Genomic DNA, 19,054 nt, shown 5'->3' on the forward strand with positions numbered 1-19,054 from the left:
CAGGCAGAAGTAACATTTAGCTATTTTAACTGATTGAACACATTAACGCAACCGGGAAGTTCCTAGCAAGTGACATCAGGTGGTACAATTTCTTTCCAATAATGAGTTTCATGGGGTATGCTGTGTTCAGACGTAAAGTGCAAATATGTCAGGTACTATTGATTAGTTCAATACCAGTGCTTCTAAGAGATCAGTAGAGTGAAAATACTAAGAAAAAATGGAGAGTAAAACCCTGTAGTGGTAGGAAACCATGTGTGGTTCTACAGGTCAGGCTTCTTGTGCTAGAACTGAGCATTTTCCAGAGCTTATAATGGTGGGGAGATGGTGAGTGACTTTAGAAAATAAGGGTGTGGAGAGAAAACTTGTCTCGCGGAAGAAAAAGAGCACAGAGCTAAGAAGAAAGAAGCTGTGGTTCAGTTCTTTCAGTGCTTCTGTTCAAGATCTTTGACTTCTTTACCTCATTTGTTCTTAACAGATTATGACTCTGCCATCACTTAGAAAGTCTGACCTCACTGTGTGTTAGCCCACCTCTCATCTATCTGATCTGTTTAGTGTAAGACCTACCCAATACTGTGACCTGCTCTCACCCCACCATCCAGCTCTGATATGGACTTTACACCAACCACCTGTGTTGAGTGGAAAGGCCAATTACTACTGTAGCAACTGAAATAAAATGACTCCTGTGTGATTATGTGTGTTAAGATACTTGTAGGTACACAGGTCAGCACTAGATTACAAGCCTGCTTTTATGTGATCAAGTCAACGGTTACTGCCAGAAGCAAGACATACCAGACACTTCCTGGTTTGGGTATATTCTAACTAGTAATGGTTTGAATTTGAACATGCAATTCCAACAGGAGAAAAGATCTTGCTGAAATTACTGTACAGGGATAGATTAATGGTTTTAATACTGATTAATAGCGGAAAAGTAAGAGTGGCAAGACAAATTGATGCATCTGACACTAATTGCTAGAGTCTGTGGTTTCTAAGAGAGAAGCTTCCATATACAACATTTGTATCTTTGACAGTTAATTATATCTACATAGATCACCAAATCCCTCACGATTACACAGAATAATTTGAGGCATTATAAATTAGAATTACTACAACAGCTGTGTCAGTTTTTCCCCTCTTTCGAACACCTCCATCTTTGAGCCCAGGCCCTGGATTTCCAAAAGATCTTTTGATACCTAAGATGAAAACACCGCATCCAACAAGTTTAACTCTTTCAGTAGAGCAACTTTTCCAAATGAAAAGGATCTTTACTGTTTCATTGCCTGGATCATATGCAGTCTTTGTAGCAACACTGAGACACTCTGTAGTTCAATCTGTTAGCACAGAAGGTCTGTTTCTAGAGAACGCATACATTCTTTTGCCACTTTTCTCAAGAAAAAAAAGCTCCTTTAATGTCAAAATGCCCAGCCTACTCTTTCAAACTTCCTGCTGTATCTGCTTTACCTTCTTTGCTTTTGTATGTTTCCAAGCTTGGACTGATTCGTAACTGCCTCTTCTACACACAGAGATTGCACATCTTTTTTGTCAAAGCATCTAAGATGCTCAGCTCACACTGCAGAATAATGAGTAGTCAGGACAGTTTCATGGTGAAGTTACTCTCGGTAGGTAATTAAAAAGCTGCACAGAGCCAACCACTGAAAACAGAAATGACAGTACTCCTCTCTCCATTGCCCACAAAAAACATCATCATTCCCATGACTCACCACGAGACCCCAAAAAAAGCACACAGTATGAATAGTTCCTGTTACAACTGCACATCTTTAAGCTCTTATCAGGCCTCCTCCACAAGATTCTCCTTCTTGAAAATCTTTCAGCACGCTACAGCTTCTGCAAGGGTCTGTACTCAGTTGAGGTATACTAAAGCAGTAGCATTTTCCTCATACCTGCACTGATCTCTTGGCCCTCACTCTGTTTTCTTACTCAGGAGGAATGGAATTGTTAACAGTGCTTACAGTTCAGTAATGCTTACTGGGTTCAGGCAATCTCCTGCAGATGGAAACAGCATACCCTAAATGTCACTAAGGAAATCTGTAGAATACAACCCTGGAAACTTCATGGGACAGTTGAGTTTCTGCGAAGGACAGAGGTGCTTCAAATAGGCACCAATTTAACAGATGTTTTCTGATTTCTGGTTCTCACTTAAGTTTTCCTGTTCTTCTTGTTTCCTAAAACTTGCCTCTATAGGTAAAGCAATCAATATACTAGTATAACTGTATTAGTAAAGCCATGGAGATGGAAGAACATCTATGTAAGGACTGTTTTTCACTCTAAGTTACTTTATCCTGGTAGCATGATCACAATTCCAAAATAATTTACCTTAAAATCAACAGATTTTCTTTCAGCATGGAGCTGGAATTGGTTACCACAGATGAAAACAGCAAGAAAAGAAAGCAAATAAAAATGAAACACACTAAGTATTGAAAAAGTCATGACTAGAAAAATATGACCTTTTAAACTGAACTGTCCTTGCAGACAATACTATCCATCTGACATGTCCAGAAAAGTTAAAGACTTCTCTTATTTTGTCTGTTAAAAGACTGTTCGAAACAATTGCTTTTTCCCCACTTTAATTCATTTCACATTTCTCAAAACAAAATAAGAGGCAGGCACACTGTATCAAAGGACTTGAGACCAGATGATAACTACAACAGCAAACAGTACATTAGCCATGTTCCTGCATATAGGTTAAAAAAAAAAAAGACTGACTGATGCATGTGATAAATACATGTCTGTTTTGATGGATAAAAGTAACTTTTGTCTTTCATTAAAGTCAAATACAATACCTGCACACAATAATAAGAAACACAAACGCTGACAGAGTGTGCATCACTTGATGACTCTGGTTTGGACATTTATTTAAAGGAAGCACAGAAACAGGGAAGAGCAAGCGCTACGCACTTCACACACCAAGGAAGTCTTACATCTGACTTTGACCTGACAGAGGAACAGAAATACAGGATAAAAATCACTGTTCAACAACATTGCTTTTTCATCGTTAGAGCTCACACTCCCGAAAGGCAATCACAAAAATCCAGAAAAAAAAATAGGTTTTAAGATCAGTGAAGAAATTAAAAGGTCAGACAATTCTTGCTATGAACAAAAACCAGACCTTGCAGTTCTGAGAAACAACATTCCTCATTCTGCCTCAAGTCGAGGTAAGACAGGAAGAATAAGATTTCCAAATGCAGAGTCTTGAGTTATGAAGTATCCTGAGGAATGTGCGTGTGCGTGCTGGAAAGAGAAAAACATTTGTTAAAGCATAATTCCCTGCAGCACTGATGTAACTCAAGACTTTACAGCTTCTGCACCATTATTTATTTATTTCTCCCAGTCTGCTCCTCAACTCTGACAGTCAAATTCAAAACCAGCATTTTAGATCAGCCACATCAGAACAGGGCCCATCAAGGGAATTAACTTGGCCATTCCCTGCTGCTCCTTTTTCAACAAATCCCATGGAGGTAGGGAGAGTGGTAAATGAACTCCCGACTGCTCCTCTTTGCCTAGACACCATGCTTCCACTCCCATCTATAACCAACTTACAGGCCTTGGTATGTGACAGCTGCCACATATGACTGCCAGAAGTGTGCATCACTAGTGTCACACAACCTAAGGCTGCATGTACAAGTGACATGAGACCAGACACACTCCTGTACATGGGACACTAGCCTTCTGCTCATGTGATGTACATATGCTTGTTCACTTAAGGAGGGCAGCTGCTGCTTATGGCTCTGGACAACCTTTGTAAAATCGTATGTAGCCCTTCCCAGTTCAAAGACTGGACTCCAGTAAGCTAGACAGCCTGCATATTCCTTCCCTCCACCACCAGAGAAAAGCCCTAGTGGATATCAAATTTAGCCTAAGCCAGCAGTGTGCCCTTGCAGTGATAAAGGCTACCAGCACAGCGGGCTGCATCAGCAACAGCACAGCCAGCAGGCCAAGGGAAGCTACCCATGAGGCTGCATTTGCAATACTGCGTTCGGTTTTGAGCTCTCCAGTTTGACATACAAACTGGAGGGAGCGCAACAGAGCCCTAAAGAGACTGCTGGGGGCTGGAGCTCTCAGCGACCAAGGTGATGGTGAGAGGACTGAGATTCTTTAGTCAGAAGGAAAGGTTGAGGGGACACCTTAGGCTGTTTTCAGATACCGAGTGACAGGATATAGAGAAGACAGAGCCAGACTCAGAGCCAGGAAAGGCTGTGAGAAGTCCATCCCTAGAGAGGTTCAAAACTTGACTGGACCATGCCCTGAACAATGTGATATAGCATTGCTGTGCACTGGACTAGAAAAATCCCGAAGATCCTTCCAGCGTGCGATATTCTGAGATCAACACAGGACACCAGCCAGAGCTCACTTCGGCTTCCATTCATTTTACGAGAAGCAATCTGGGGCCTTTACCGGGTAACAGAAACACAACAAGGCATAGGATACATGAACAGCGTTGCTAGTTTGCACCTCAACATTTTTCCCATTCCTGTGCCTTCTGCCAAATCATGCTGTCTAGAGTCCCAGGAAGGCAGGTGGCCATGTACTGGCTTTCCTGCTCAATTTCCAATATCAGCACTGAAATCAACCTCACCTGACATGAGCAAAATAGCAGCAAATAGACAACTGTAAATGTACAAGTTACTTTTCCAAATATTTCACCCCTGTCACTCATAACTGCAGGGTATCTACTTGGCATCTACTCAGATTCAACCAAGGAAAGCCATGTGGCTAGTTCTCCCTACGCTTCACGAGACATTCAGAAGTACGATGAAACTGACTCTTGACTGAGATGTACAAAACAGCTATGATGATACTGAAGGCTATGTTCTTACAATCATATGGAGGGAGAACAAGCTGATAGATTTAAGCTTTCCTCATAACATAACTTCATTTGTGACAAATAGAGAAATGAAAGAAACCTAACATCTAAAAGAAGCTTTTCATTCTCCCTAGGTGCAAGACTGCTCTCTGGAGAGATGCACATCTAAAACAAGAGCCAAGCTAAACTGAACCTGACTGTATCAGCTTACCTGCAGTGCAGCCTTCTGCTGTGCTGCAATGTGCTGTTGCTCAGCATGATCACGGAAATCCTTGTTCAGCGGTGATCTTGCAAGTGCAATGCTGCAAAAAAGAACAAGATGGTATGATGCATACCCACAGAAAAAAATGTGTCCTTGCCATTCTAGCCATAGATTCCATGACTTGCACAGCTCACAATTTATTTGACTCATGGCTTGACAACTGTTAACTACTGTTTGGAATTACTATTTGCTAACATAAGAGAGAAAAGGAAAAGGGGGTAACAACAGCTGTATCATTTGACCTAGCATAAACAACTGATGCCAAACTAAGCCCAGAACGTTCACAGTCCTGAAGCGTGTTGTGGATTTTGCTCATGTGTGGAGTCTCACTGAAGACAGTGGAACCATTGGGGTGCAATGTTAGAAAATGTCAGTAATTTTTAAAACAACAGTTTTGTGTTTTCACCATTACTCAGTCACTGTCCTAAACAACTGTCATAAACAGAAGCATTAACAGCTCTGCAGCCTTCATATAAGACTGGTTCTTTGGCAGGTGGGCAGCAGATCACTGCTTATGGTAAAGGAGCTTCCTATTGACATAACTGAAATAATGATCCTCTGATGATAGCTTAGAGTACTTAAAATTGATTTTGCTTATCTATCTCAGTGCAGCATACGTTAGGTTTTAAATTAAAATTTCTAAATAAGTTTTCCTGGCTTTTATATCTTAAGACTTGTCCACCTAGTTAAGCAAAAAAGAAGAAATAAAAAGCAGACTTTTTTTTCCTCAACTCTATATACATAACATGATCAGCCATTCTCCAGACAGAAATCAGTGAGGACTGCCATTAGAACTGTATCGCAAGGCAATTCACAACTACCCCTGAAATTGGCTCTGAAGACCACTGGTGAAAGCCCAGTTCTCCTCAGTCATAGAGACAGAAATATGAAGGACAACAAGGGATCCAAGCAAACTCATCAGCTGAGTTTTCCCAGCAGCTTCAATGTCAACAGCTGATTTAGTAAATCAGTTTTTCAAAAGCAGCCATGCTCATGAAAAGACCTTTAGCCAAATCTACACCTAATTTCATAATGAAAGCTAAGTAACAATCCTCTGAAGAGATTTTATGACAAATATTAAGCTTCACTGCTGGAAAAAAGAACTTCTCAATTTATTTAAAACTTAGTATTTTCAGTTATTTTGAAGGTATTTATTTTGCATTTAATTCTGTACCCTCTAACTTTTCAATATGATTTCTGTAGATAATCTTAAGGCTACATCACAAGCTGACACTTTAAGAGAGGTCTTCTGTTCTTGGATAGAGGACTCCCATATGCCAATACCAAAGATAATTAACTCATTCACCCTTACGCTGGCCATGCCACTATCATGCTTTAGGTACACCAAGCTTTTTTCTGTCAAGTTTGCAGAATTTCTGTGGTCTCATTTCTGGCAACTCTGTGGTCCAAAACCTTTGGCACAACATCCCTGCCACAGAACCGCCAGCTTCTCAAAAATCACACATCATCCCACTATGCCAAAGCAGAGTTTGATTGCTGCTTCATAGGTTCCCCCCATCCCCACCTTCAAAATTAGTAAATTCTAATTCTGCTCACTAGTGTATATTGTTATTTTTCCTTAAAGAAAAAAAGAAAGCAAACAAGCATTCTCTGAAACTCTGCCAGACTTGCAATAAAATATGGAAATACCGTTGCCAGGAGTCAGGAGTTGTACATAACAGTATGATATTTCTATTTTCTTCTCTAATCAATAATTTTGCTTGAATAATCACAGAATCACTACGGTTGGAAAAGACCTGTAACCTGCAAGATCAATCATCAAGTCCAAAATAACTGTATACAGAGTCACTGAGAGCTAACTCAGGTGGTATCAAATATTTCTGCATGCTTTTTGACAGTATGAAGGAATTAAAGGTGACCTAAAATCTCCCTTGGAAAAAAGACACAGGCAGCAGACTGTATTCAGAGTATTTGACTCTTGTACAGATACTCCATGTAACACACTCTGTCTAGAACGTGGCACTGCACTCACTTCACACTAACCCAACAGTTCAGGTAGCTCAATTTCTCCATGTAAACCAGCATGTGATTTTCTAGTTACTGATTTATGACAAGAATCTAATCTTTTGTCTTAAATGGGAGAAGTACCAGTGACAGGTCAAACTCAGATTAGATTATTATACCTTATGGTGTAGAATCATCTTTACAACACAGCATCTTTTACAAGATCTGCGGTAACGTTAACTGGCTTTCTCTTGCATGCAGGGAGTTTCAAGGACAACTCACTCGCTGCCGTAACTGTTCTTCTCTAAACACGCGGTACCCTGAACCTAATGATCTGCTACTTCCATTCCTTAGGGCATTTTAGCTTAATAATTAAATGCTTTCTCAGTGCCTGCTCTCTGATTCTTCTTTAAGGTAGATTTTAATACAGTTGAGTAAGTATATTTGCTTCTCCCCTTCTCAAACGGAAATTATGTTAAGCCAAAATTCAGGGTCTGTAAACAATTTTAAATACTAGTATGTTCCAAGAGTGCAAGGTCTCCCTGACTGGTTATTGAGGACTGTCAAAAAACACTTCTGATAAGCGTTTCTGTAAGTTTACAGCTCACTTGCTATTTTTTTCCTTTGATATAATCAGTGATGTCCAAACAGGTCTAAGAACATAAAATACCTGGCTCCAGGGTGATTTGTGGAAGACTGGTTTTGCATAAGTAACTTTCTCTTCTCCTTGTCTAGTTCTGCCAGGATTGCAACCCTATTTTTATTCTGGAAACCTGGTGGGAATGACAGAAAAACATTAGAGAGATTTACTTGATTTCTATGGCCCAGCTCTAACCTTGTGGAATTAAAAGTCTCTGTACAATATGACATTATGATGAATACACTAATCTTCAAAGCTTTGCACCCATCTGAAAGGCTATTAATAAATAGGTTTCATTTTTCCTTTTCTCATTTGACAACATGAAATAGCTTCCTTAAGCTATCATACATATTAATAAATTTTAAAATACAGGTTTCTATCTCAATTTAGATCCTACCCCTTCCCAAGCCAGCTGTGGAGCTATAAACAAGGTACATGATCAAATACTTGTCTTTCAAAAAAAAAAAAGGAAACTTACCAGGTTCTAGATTTAAAATGCAGTCACTGAATGTACAACTCAATGATAGTAATGGAGTAATATACACCCAGGGCCTGATGTCTCATGCCAGTGAACTCAAACTGTAATACGAGTTTTACATATGTAACAGGGAAGGATGAGATGACTAAGCTTGCACACCTGCTTATACAAATCTTTACATATACACACCTTACATATACACACCACCCTTCTTCTGAGTATGACCACAATGCTGGAATAGAGAAGCAAAATTAAACCGTCTGGACACAATATGAGAACACAGCCTGTATTTGCTCTGTACATCATTCTCCCAAAAGGACCGTGTATACTAGGGAAGGTGTCAAGAAGTAGAGTGACTGAGGGAATTTAGAAAATGCCTAAAATAGCTGTTATTTGAGTATTTTCAAAGTTGCCTTCTAAATGAAAAGGCAAATGTGGCAAAACTACTATACTTACCCAGGACTCTCATATGGTGAAGGATCTCATTGCAGTCACCAAATAAACCATATACACAAGTACCTGCTGTGGCCCAGTATGCCCGTACAGCACAATTGAGGACAAAAGCTACCGAGCTGACTCTTACAGGCCTTTATGCCCCTAAGGACACTCCTCATGTCAAGAATATACACTTTTTTAATCTGTCATTTGCTGCTATTCTATAAATACCAAGCCACTACACTGTCTTAAGAAAAAAAGATATAAAAGTCTATTTATCTCCTTTATTTCCTCCATAAAAAAAGTCAAAGTCATTCCCATTGGAAACTGCTGCATGTGGTGGCCTCACCCCTGTCCTGAGCGCTGTTTTAGTAACCCCACCAAAAAATGGTAGGTCACAAGCTGTTAGGAAGGCCAGACACAGTAACTCTTAAAGGGAGTACTGGCATGTCAAGGTAAAATGATTTCAAATTTATTTTCAGTAGGTACACTCAAAGTTCATTCCCTTTGAGAGATCTTCTGTTGCTGCTCAATTACATAATCCAATACTCCTTTCACCAGCATGGCTCAATGGAGACAATTATCAGGTAAAAACCTTCAACCCTAAATAATAATTTGCAACCTTATTGCCTTGCTATCAAACCCTCACTTTTTTTCTTTTACTATACCTAACATACGCATCCCTGAGCCTTAGTGTCTCAGAGTGCTCGAAAGGAGCAGAGTCATATGATTACGTTTTACTGTGGTTTTATGCCAAGATCACCCACAATCATCTTTACATTTGTTAACAGATTTTTAAATTAAATCTAATTAATTGATATTTTCCAGTCTGTTAATCTCTCCTTCCCACATGGCATTAGTTCCACTTAAATTCTCCCTGATTTGTAAGCGTATTGATTCAGGTCTTCGATGCTTCTCTGCTCTTTAGGTATTGTACACTATCTTTTTTTGAACACCCTGCATTTGCAATGAGTTTGGAACATTAAAACACAGCTGAATGTGTGCTCTAAGAGATACAAGGGCTGACAGATCTTGCTAACAAGCTAAAATTCAACATCTCTGAGTTGCAGCTAGCCCAGACTTTATTTTTTTGTAAATTCTGGAGACAATGCTGTAACAGGATGACTGAAGTACCTCTAAGAGGGTTTGAGCTAAAGTGATCATGTCTGTATGCTCATTCTACACAGTTTTCAGCCAAAAATCTTAGTACTTGACATGTTACTCAGCAGCCTTCTGCCTGTGCTTGTTTATCCCAAACTGCATAAATCTAAATGCATGCTTGGAATTAAGACGATACAGTGATTGAGGCAAGAAGGAGACCACCTTTTAATATAAGATCTGTCAGCTAAAAAATAAAGACTAAATATGCTTAGATTTATCATAAAGCAGATAGTATGATTCAGAAAGGCTTGAGATGTGTAAGAATAAAATTTTAAATGCTGTTTTTAAACTGTGATCAGAAACTGTGCAATATTATCACTGCCTTCTATTTCAGTATGAGTCTTACTGTAATATCTTACGGCAGAAACTCTAGAGGGATTCAGAAGAAACCCAAGTATTTTTTCTTCCTTTTCTTATCCCTCTACTAAGAAAGGTTTTTCATAAAAAAAAAAAAAGGTAGTATTTTGCTCTAGAATTCAGACAGCTCCCATCAGCAACCTGCTGTACTGGAGAAGTCTTTTGTTTAAGAAAATTTGCTAATGGTAAGTAGAAAAAAGTCTAGTTGAGGAAATGGAGGAGGACATCCAACACGTACATGTTAGTGCTCCTCAGCTGAGCAATGTGAAGTTCCAACAGGTATTTTAAACTTTTTTAAAACGCAAAGTAAAACCTGTTCATTTAAAAGTTAACAATGGAGGTGGTGGGACATGAGAAATCCATTTTCGAGAGAAAATCTGGTATCCTTACAAAATAATTAATCAGATCTGGCAATTCATAAGCGAGACTTCCATTTCGATTCTTCCCTGCCCAGGACCCCAAAGTGTTTCCATAAAGACCAACTTGAAACAGCTACAGAAGTTTCCTACTTCAATTATAAAGCAAGTAATTTTTCATCTGTAGATTTGATATGTCTGTTCTGCGGACATGCAAAAAAAGCCATCCTTAGTACAGACTGGATTCTCATCTGTGAAAGGAAGTGTAGATTTTCAAACACAGCAACTTCGTAATAAAGCTTTAAGTTTAAGCTTCCTTCACTGGACTGAGCTGCACTACTATTTTGAGTTTGAGCAGTTCATGAATATTGCAGTTCATTAATATTCTCTGCTTCGCAGACACAAGAGTCCTGACACAAAATGACCTTTTCAAGGCAGCTAAGTAGAGTAATGGCAATGTCAGATGTCAAACTGAGCACCTGGATCCTCAGATTACTCTCTAAGGTAGCAGATGCAGGACATTTAAAATTTAAACCTGTTCTTTCTGACACCTCTATTTCTGACATCAAGCATTGTACTATGTGCTCTGTGCAGAAGCTGGAAGTTTACCTGCACTGAAGTACTGCATCTGAAAGACAGAAAATTAGAGAAAGTTGAAGCCTTGCTGAGTGATACTGGTAGCTTTAATAGCTCAGAGCAAGCTTTGCTCTTTAACCTAATCCTAACATCTAATCCTACCACCCTACCTCTCTGGTATCTATGTCAGTTAGTTCTACTAGCTAACTGCATGGCAAGAAACAGTATTGCCTTTATATACTTTAAAGTTCTTGCTTTTCATCTCATAGATCCCTGATTTGTTGGATGCTTCAAGTTCACAGTATGCGTCAGTTTTTTCTAATATGCACTATTTATCATTTGTCCATAGATGTGTACTGGCACGAAAGAGTCCTCCGACACTTTGTGTTCAAGATACACTTCTACTTGGAAAAATGGTTTCAAAGCTGGATGTCTACTCTACAGTCTGTACATTAAAAAACACTGTCACTGCACACTGTTCTGCCTGCTCAATGCAGAAACCATTTCACAGCAATTTCTTTATTGAAGTGCATGCTTTCATAAATGGTAGCCTTCATAATGTCAGGCAGCAACCTCTTAAAAAGCAGAATCCAAAGACCTTATTAAATACATAACGCTTGGGAAAAAGGATGGAGTAACTGTATTTTGATTTCCTCTTCTTATGACTACTGGCATCACAAATCATCATCTAGAAGTCTGCTGTACATCAACACTTTTCAGTAACAATTTACATTCAGAGATGCTTTCATATATGTTGCGTGACAATGAAACAAAAGGCCTATTAGTAATTCAGTAAATTAACTTGAATTACTAAAAGATATATATATATATATATAAATATATTTTGTCTGTTCCTCCAAAAAACAGCTACATGCATAGCTGAATGTTAGTCATTGCCTGCTTTATGGCCGCAAAGTTGTCCAGGGAAGAGATATGCTACAGCCCTCAAGTACTATGCTCGCACACAGATCAGACTCAGAGGCAGAGTTGCCAAGTTTGTAGATGATGACATAATTCAATGCAGAACTGCACAATCTTCCTTTTTAACACAGACTCGGTGAACAGAATGCCGTATCTAGCTGCTCAGACTGTGTTACATGAACGTGCTTACATACCTTTAGGCCAAAAGGACAAACAACCGCCAGGTCAGAAAGAGACCTTGTAGAACTGCTACAGCCTGAAGCTTAGAATTCTGTATGTATTTCAAGAGCTTGATTCTTCCAACATACCAGAACTATTTTCTGAAAAGTTCAGCCCTGACTGAAGGAGGACCTGTATTTCTTCCACCTGTGTGGACCTAAAGGAGAGTTCCTTCCTGAGCAGTCACATTTCTCTCATCTCAGAGGGCTTCCTCTAGGAGAGCTCACACATGGAGTCTTCAATTTAGTAACACGCAAGGCATGCTCTGGCCTTGCTGTGCACAAGCATTAAAAAAGCAGCGTTATTAACGCATGTTGTGCAAGTACTGTGAGGTATTGCTGCAGAAGCAGTGTATTACCAAGCACCTGAAAGTAATTTCTGTAATTTAGGAGCTGATTTTTCTTTTTTTCCCCCTACTAAAATGTACCACTCTGGTCTATGAGCTCATCTTCTGGACAATACACAGGATGCTAAAAGCTTTTCCATTTCTTTTAAATGCTCTAATCAGTCTCACGCAATCAGTTCCATGTGGTACCAACAGACTGAAGTAAGGCTTTCATTCAATTCTATTTGGTTTTGCTGCACTCATATGCAGTTCCTCGTTTTTGAAATTCTAATCAAAACAGTGCTTTCCTAAGAGGCCAATGAATAAAGGAAATCCAGTCCACAAAATCTTAACCTTTGTAGTCCGAGTGTGCAATTAACAGAAAACTCAATTAACACCTAGGAAAATACGCAGTACTGATTAAAGGGAAAGTAACAACTCAGTACAAAAAACTATGAACACAGTCTAACTGTGTAGAAGGCTAATGTTTAATTCACCCTTACAGTTCTGTCCAAGTAAGTGCTACCATTCATAACCCTTCCAGGGAGTGTTTCAGTTTTTGTCCAAGAAGAGGGAAAGGAGGAAATACATTCCTTGAACGGTACCAATACATGTGCCATGCAGCAAGCTGAAAATGCAGTATTTCTCTCAATCATTTCCACTACTAGAAAGATACAGAGGCCTTGAACTGTTGCTTATATTTACCTGTTCCTTTCTAATTTTCCTAGGTGTATTACTTATAGACTCATTTGGGTGATTAAACTTGGTAAGTGTTTCTTGCCTGCTTAGTGCACAGAATTTTCATATGATAATTAAACAGTTCCCTTAGTGAGTCTCTAAAGGGTATCTCAAAGCATAAAAGCAGATTCCAAGGCTCCATTAATTATAAACCTCTGGAATTTGGAGGGAAGCAAAGGCATTCTGGCACTAAAAATCCCATCCTACTTCTCAGTAAATTAATATATTTAAGAAAAAGTAGTTTTAGCTCTCTATGACAACATTCTATTCCTTGCAATGATGCTAACTTGGTACTCACAGAATAAAGCAAGATTTACCATTACATAGCAAAAGCTTCTCGGAGTTAGAATTTGCAAACAGGTAACTATCTGCAAGCTGCAGTACTCCTCTCTCAACACTTCACAAAAGTTCAATAAGCGTTCCAAAAACTACCTTCTTTTTGTCAAGTAGCAAGTAAAATCTGTCTTTTGGACCAAGGCATTTCTTCTGTATTTGTTTTGAAAGCAGAGAGCCGCTGGGGGCGGGGTGGGGGGAACCCCACAAGTGATCTGGTACCCCTTCAAAGCATCAGCACTTCAGAATTCATTACACCCAGCTTTGTGTGACTGCTTTCCCGGATAAAGACACTCACACACAAATGTGCATGAAGAAGTCTCAGGTTGCTGGGACACTAATTCTGAATTAATTTCTCATAACCAGTAAGTGAAGAGCCATACCCGAGAAGCTGCTTTCTCCTCAGCTCTTTCGTAGAAGAGACAAGCCTCAGAGCTCCACTAAGATTTCCAGAAAGCACCTCTAGAGGGCGATTTAAGACCCTCCTTCAATTTACCGTGTGACCCACCGCTGCCCCAGACCCTCAGCTCCCTCTAATGCACGTTCCGGGGCTAGATAGATGGACCATTTCCAGGTCTTGAACGACTTTACAGATGCAATTCAGATGGGTCATCATGCAAAGAAACACTTCATCGGAGTTAGCACTATGATTTTATCTGGCCATCCCTCCTACACCTGGCCACTTGCTACCTATCTTGGATAGCTATTACTGTCTGGGTCTTGCTGCTCCCATCATTACATGGGATGTATTAGACTTCTAGCTGTTCCCCGATGCTGAGCGCAAAAGCTGCAAGTCATGTTCAACGCTAAGTGTTGTTAGGTGTCTGAAATACGCTTCAGGAAATAACCACAGCACCACTGGCATGATAGGTACTTTATAACCTGAGCATGAAGGAATGCACAGTAATTCAGAGCTCCCCAGCCATCAGTGGTCTTTTTCAACCACTTAATGTGCGTGTCTGCTCCCAGAAGCCTTGCTCACATTCTGCTACCTTCAGCCCCACCTTCCTGCTTCTCTTCCCCTGTCTGCTCTTTCTGTAAAATAAACTTGCAGTTTTGGTGACTTTACTGACATTTTGCACATAGTCTTTCCCCTTGAACACTTAGATTACAACCTACCTTGTCCTGAAGGATTTGCTGCCATCCTTCAATTTTCAGCCCTAGCTTTATGCAGCTGCAGTTCAAATCTTTTAACCCCACAAATATCTGCAAAACAGGCACAATATAAGATAAATGTATTCCTTTAGAAGAAAAGCTTGGATTTCATTCTGTTACAGATTTCGTAAGTGTGGCAACTGTTACAAACGATACGCCAAATACAGCATGCGTATTGCTTAAAATATGGAATACAATTCATACTGTTCTAACTGAAATTTTTAGCTTCAAGAGTCGTGATATTCTTTTTCAGATTCTAGTAACTTCAGAATAACCTTTAGAGTGATTCTGGAGTCACACACACTTTTTCCTAACAGAATTTCTTCCTGACAAAGTACATCTGACTACACTTAAGAATCATGTTAAACCATTATACTCCTTAAATGCTGAAGTCCCGAAAGACCTCAGTTTAGGCTCTAACTCAAGAAAACTGAATATTTGCGGAAAGACAATTTAAATGCTAGCTCCAGGGCCTGCTGAAGGTTACCATCCTCACAGCTGTGGCAAAACGAAAAGGAATGCCCGCTCCTCAGCCATACTTCACCTCGGGCCACCCCCAACTTCTGTTTCCATTAAGGTGCCAGGCTGTGAAGTGCAGCGGCGGAGGGCTCCAGCTCAGCCGGCTGGAGGGGAGGGAGCACCGAATCCTGCGGGAAACGAGAATCAGAAGTGTCAGTCAGATTCCAGCAGGAAACCAGGAAACAGTTACACCCCGGAACTGCGGGTCCCTGAGCGGCAACGCTAGCGCAACCACAAAGTAATTCAACGACGGTGTTAGTTAAGAGCAGGGGCACCGGTCAGACTGTGTTTCCCCACGAGGAATGGCCTGACCTGCGCCGCGGCAGCGGGCCCGGGAGAAGCGCCCGGGGAAGCCGGGAACGGCCGTCCCCGCTGCGGCCCGCCCGCAGGCCGAGCCCGCCCGGCTGCCGACAGACTGGTACCACGCGGAGAGTCCCGCGGCGGGGCGGCGCTCGGGCCGGGGCTGTTCCCCGGGCTGGGAAGCGGGGAGCCGCCGCGGCGGGAAGGCGGGGGCTCCGCGGGGCCGGGAAGCGAAGGGACGGGACTGCCGCAGGAGCGGGCTCGCGCGTCGTGGCCTGCCCCCCGCCCGCGGGAATGGACTCTCCCACCCACCTTCCCCGCCCCCGTGCGTGTGGACTCTCCCGCTCACCCTCCTCCCCCCGCCTACAAGGGACGGACTCTGCCACTCACGCTCTCTCGCCCTCCCCGGGCCGCCAAAGCTGCGCCGCGCCGCGCCGTCCCGCCCGGCCCCTGCCCTCCCACAACCCACCCGTTCGCCGGCTCCCGCTCCTGCTCCTGCTCCGCTCCTCTCCTTTCCTTTCTCCCCCGCCCGCCCCTAGCCGCAGCTCAGCGGCCTCACGGCCATCCCGCCCCACCCCCTTCCCAACTTGGCTCTCCCCGCCCGCCCCCACCGCAGCCAATCAGCTCGCGGCACATGCTCATGACGTACAGACTGCGCCACGACGCCCCCCCCACCCGTGCCGTCTAGCTCCTTCCCGGGCGGCGGAGAAGCGCGTCACGGCGTGTAGCTTGATAGACAGGCCGGAGTGGCCAGTCCGCTTCAAGCGGGGTGAGGCGGACTCGCCCCCGCCTCGCTCTGGGGCCGCCCCTGGTCTCTAGGCAACGGGCCGGGTCGGCGGGCGGGGCCGGCATGGCGGCCCGGCGGGGCGCCGCTCTGAGGCAGGCGTTTCCGCAGGCCGCCTCTGCCTGCGTGCTCTGCCGTGCGGGGCGGAGTCTGGCTGAAGGGGTCGGGGCCAGGGGACTCGGCCTTGGGCGTGGTGAGGCTTGGTCAGGCCGCAGGCAGTGTTCGGGTCGGGCTTCGGGCGGTGGTGCTCCTTCATGGCTCCTGCAAGGGGCATCAGCCCCTTCGGGATGGGTTCAGGAGCGAGTGTGAGGATCACCCTTGGATCACACTAAGGGGACTTCAGGCATCAGCATAGTTAAATGGAAAAAAAAAAGGAAAGTGGAAGGGAAGAGTTGTTTAATTTTTGTATCGCAGCCACGGAGTTTGAGTTTGACCACAGCGGGAATGATTATTTGTCATGAATTCCAGAAAGGGTTGTGCATTCATGTTACTAATGCATTGTTTGTTTTTGAAATACCAAGTAACAACTTTATAAATGAGAGTATCTTTCTTAAGTGATCAAGTCTGTCCTGGCGGATAAGCCTTAGTCTGTGACTTTTTATTTTACATCCTTGTGGTTAAAATACTTCAGTTTGACTCAAACCAAGCCGAGCAGTGATTTGAACTGTGGCCCTTAACAGTTGTACCTGTGATAATACAGGAGTAAAATAAATTCTTAAGAACTGCAATAAATAAATAATGTAACAGGCTGCATACAGATGGGGCCAACACAGACCTCTGGCTAGCCAAGAAATCAGCCACATTGCCTACTTAAGTTTTATACACAGGGGGTTTTTTAAGGCAGTAAACAATTTTCATGAAATAAAGACCCTTTTTTTAGAATCAAATTTAAAGATAAGTACAGAAAATATGTTACTTTTTTTAGTAAGTCTTAGTTCAAGGTGTCTCTAGTTAGATATGCTTTTATTGCAGGATATTAAACTTTTTCATACCGAGATTTTGATGGTGTATATAACAGGCATTTCAGAGCAAATGACACTTACTTATGGCAAGGGGGATCTTGGATCTAGTAGTCAGATCTTCTGTACACTGCATGCCACTTAATTTCATCTGCTTCCTCTTCTATTAAGTGGTAGAAGTCCTTAACCTCATCACTTTACAGGCTTAAAGTGGAAAAAGGGCTTATTAAAAACTGTTGTTTTAGTTACGATGGAATTATTTATATTGGTAAGAACATACCCAGGGTGTACACAGTGCTGAATTCCACACTAGTCCGTTAGCTTGGACAACCAAATATATACATACTTGTTGAAAGCCATTAACAATTTTTTAAGATGTGCTGCAGCTAGGTATACTAAGTGATGTAGAAATAAATTACATTTTTGAGAGGGTACAGAATGTACTTGATGATCTTACGGGTCTTTTCCAACCTTAACGATTCTATAAAAATCCTACCAGCATCTATAACAGTTGATTCATTTGATTTAAAATAGTGTGCATTAGTAGTATGCATACAAATTCTGTGAGATCGGGAATGTTCTGCTAACCAAATATGCTGTCTGTCAATGCATTTATACTTACTTTTCAAAGCCTCACTAAGTGTGAAAATTGTAAACATGAACAAATTTATGTCTAGAGACTTGTAATGTCCAGATGTAGAATTTGGTTACCTGGATTCTTTGCCTGGTAAAACCACTCTCTGGGTGTTTGTGTGCATTAATGAAAACCCAAACCAGCACTGAAGCAACCAGCCAACATCTGACAATCTCAGGGAGTTTTCTGTTTGCTTTAAAGCTGTGTTAATTAATACTGTGGAAGGCAAACATTGCAGCCTTTCCCACATACGGGCATTATTTTCAACTCCTCTTTGCCTGAACAGCTGATTGAGCGCCTTTCCTCCTCATGACATTTTGTTTTGGGTTTTTTTCCATTTTTATAATTTCTTATTGTGCCTTGAGAACTGTCATATGTGCTTTTTTCTTTTTCCTTTTAATTATTCTCTCTTGGATGATCTGCAGTCCATTTTACCCAGACATCTCGCTTGTAATCCTTAACTGCTGAGAAGCATTGTGAATGAACACCAGCGCAGTGCCCAAGCTAACATCCTACCTGGTGCATTTCTCTGCATTGTCATGCCAGGACTGAGAATGTAAGTGATTCTGAAAAGCTGCAGTTTGGGACAGACAGGCTTAGCTGCTAGGCTCCTCTTTGACACAGCTAACGCTAGTAAAAAGAATTAAGTAGTGGACAGTGGTCCTTGGCTCGGGATGAAGGAAGGAAGGTAGAAAAGGGAGAGGTAGCAGGACAAGGAGGAGGAGTCATCAGCAAGGAAACTCAGCTGCAGAAATGTTGGGACTTACTAATTCTGCAGGTCTGTACAGGTGTGATGAAAACTGATCATAGTAGTAACTTTGAGCATCTCTACAAAAACATTGCCCTGCCTCAAGTGAAATGATCCTTTGGCTTTGGGAGGAGTTTCATGTCGGTAAATTAATTTCCTCCTTGGGCTGTAGAAACAGGAAGGAATGTAGCCCTTGAAATGAATGGGTTCTAATCGCTCATGTGTCAGAATACTTTCATTTTCCCTGAAATGCCTATTCTTGTTTGCCATAATCAAATAAAAAATTATACAGCATTTATAGTGTGTCTATCGGAAAGTCATTACAAAATCTTCAGTTTAAAAAAAGGCTCTTCTTGAATATTGCCTCACA

At 41.7% G+C, this 19,054-nt stretch overlaps 1 protein-coding gene across 2 annotated transcripts; it reads right to left on the reverse strand.

The window, feature by feature from the left end:
* Nucleotides 1-2,853: 2,853 nt before the first annotated feature.
* On the reverse strand, nt 2,854-15,370 carry INIP (INTS3 and NABP interacting protein). Of its 2 annotated transcripts, none has more exons than XM_059833982.1 (5): nt 15,285-15,370; nt 14,705-14,791; nt 7,717-7,819; nt 5,031-5,121; nt 2,854-3,246 (listed from the first exon to the last, which is right to left on the reverse strand). In XM_059833982.1, exons 2-5 carry the CDS (start codon nt 14,727-14,729, stop codon nt 3,151-3,153), a joined length of 315 nt encoding a protein of 104 aa, XP_059689965.1. In that variant the 5' UTR covers nt 14,730-14,791; nt 15,285-15,370; the 3' UTR covers nt 2,854-3,150. The 2 variants fall into 2 exon arrangements, with proteins under 2 accessions (XP_059689965.1, XP_059689966.1); XM_059833983.1 differs by lacking the exon at nt 15,285-15,370 and adding an exon at nt 15,228-15,277.
* Between the last annotated feature and the right edge of the window lie 3,684 nt (nt 15,371-19,054).

This window comes from Gavia stellata, chromosome Z, assembly GCF_030936135.1.
Source record: "Gavia stellata isolate bGavSte3 chromosome Z, bGavSte3.hap2, whole genome shotgun sequence".
Classification (NCBI taxonomy): domain Eukaryota; kingdom Metazoa; phylum Chordata; class Aves; order Gaviiformes; family Gaviidae; genus Gavia; species Gavia stellata.

Excerpts from the sequence above, each read along its gene's own strand:
- INIP (XM_059833982.1), bottom strand. The coding sequence starts at position 14,729 with ATGGCAGCAAATCCTTCAGGACAAG. Across the intron at positions 5,122-7,716 it reads ACAAATCACCCTGGAGCCAG|CATTGCACTTGCAAGATCAC; the intron begins GTATTTTATGTT and ends TCTTTTTTGCAG. Across the intron at positions 3,247-5,030 it reads AGCAGAAGGCTGCACTGCAG|CACGCACACGCACATTCCTC; the intron begins GTAAGCTGATAC and ends TTCTCTTTCCAG.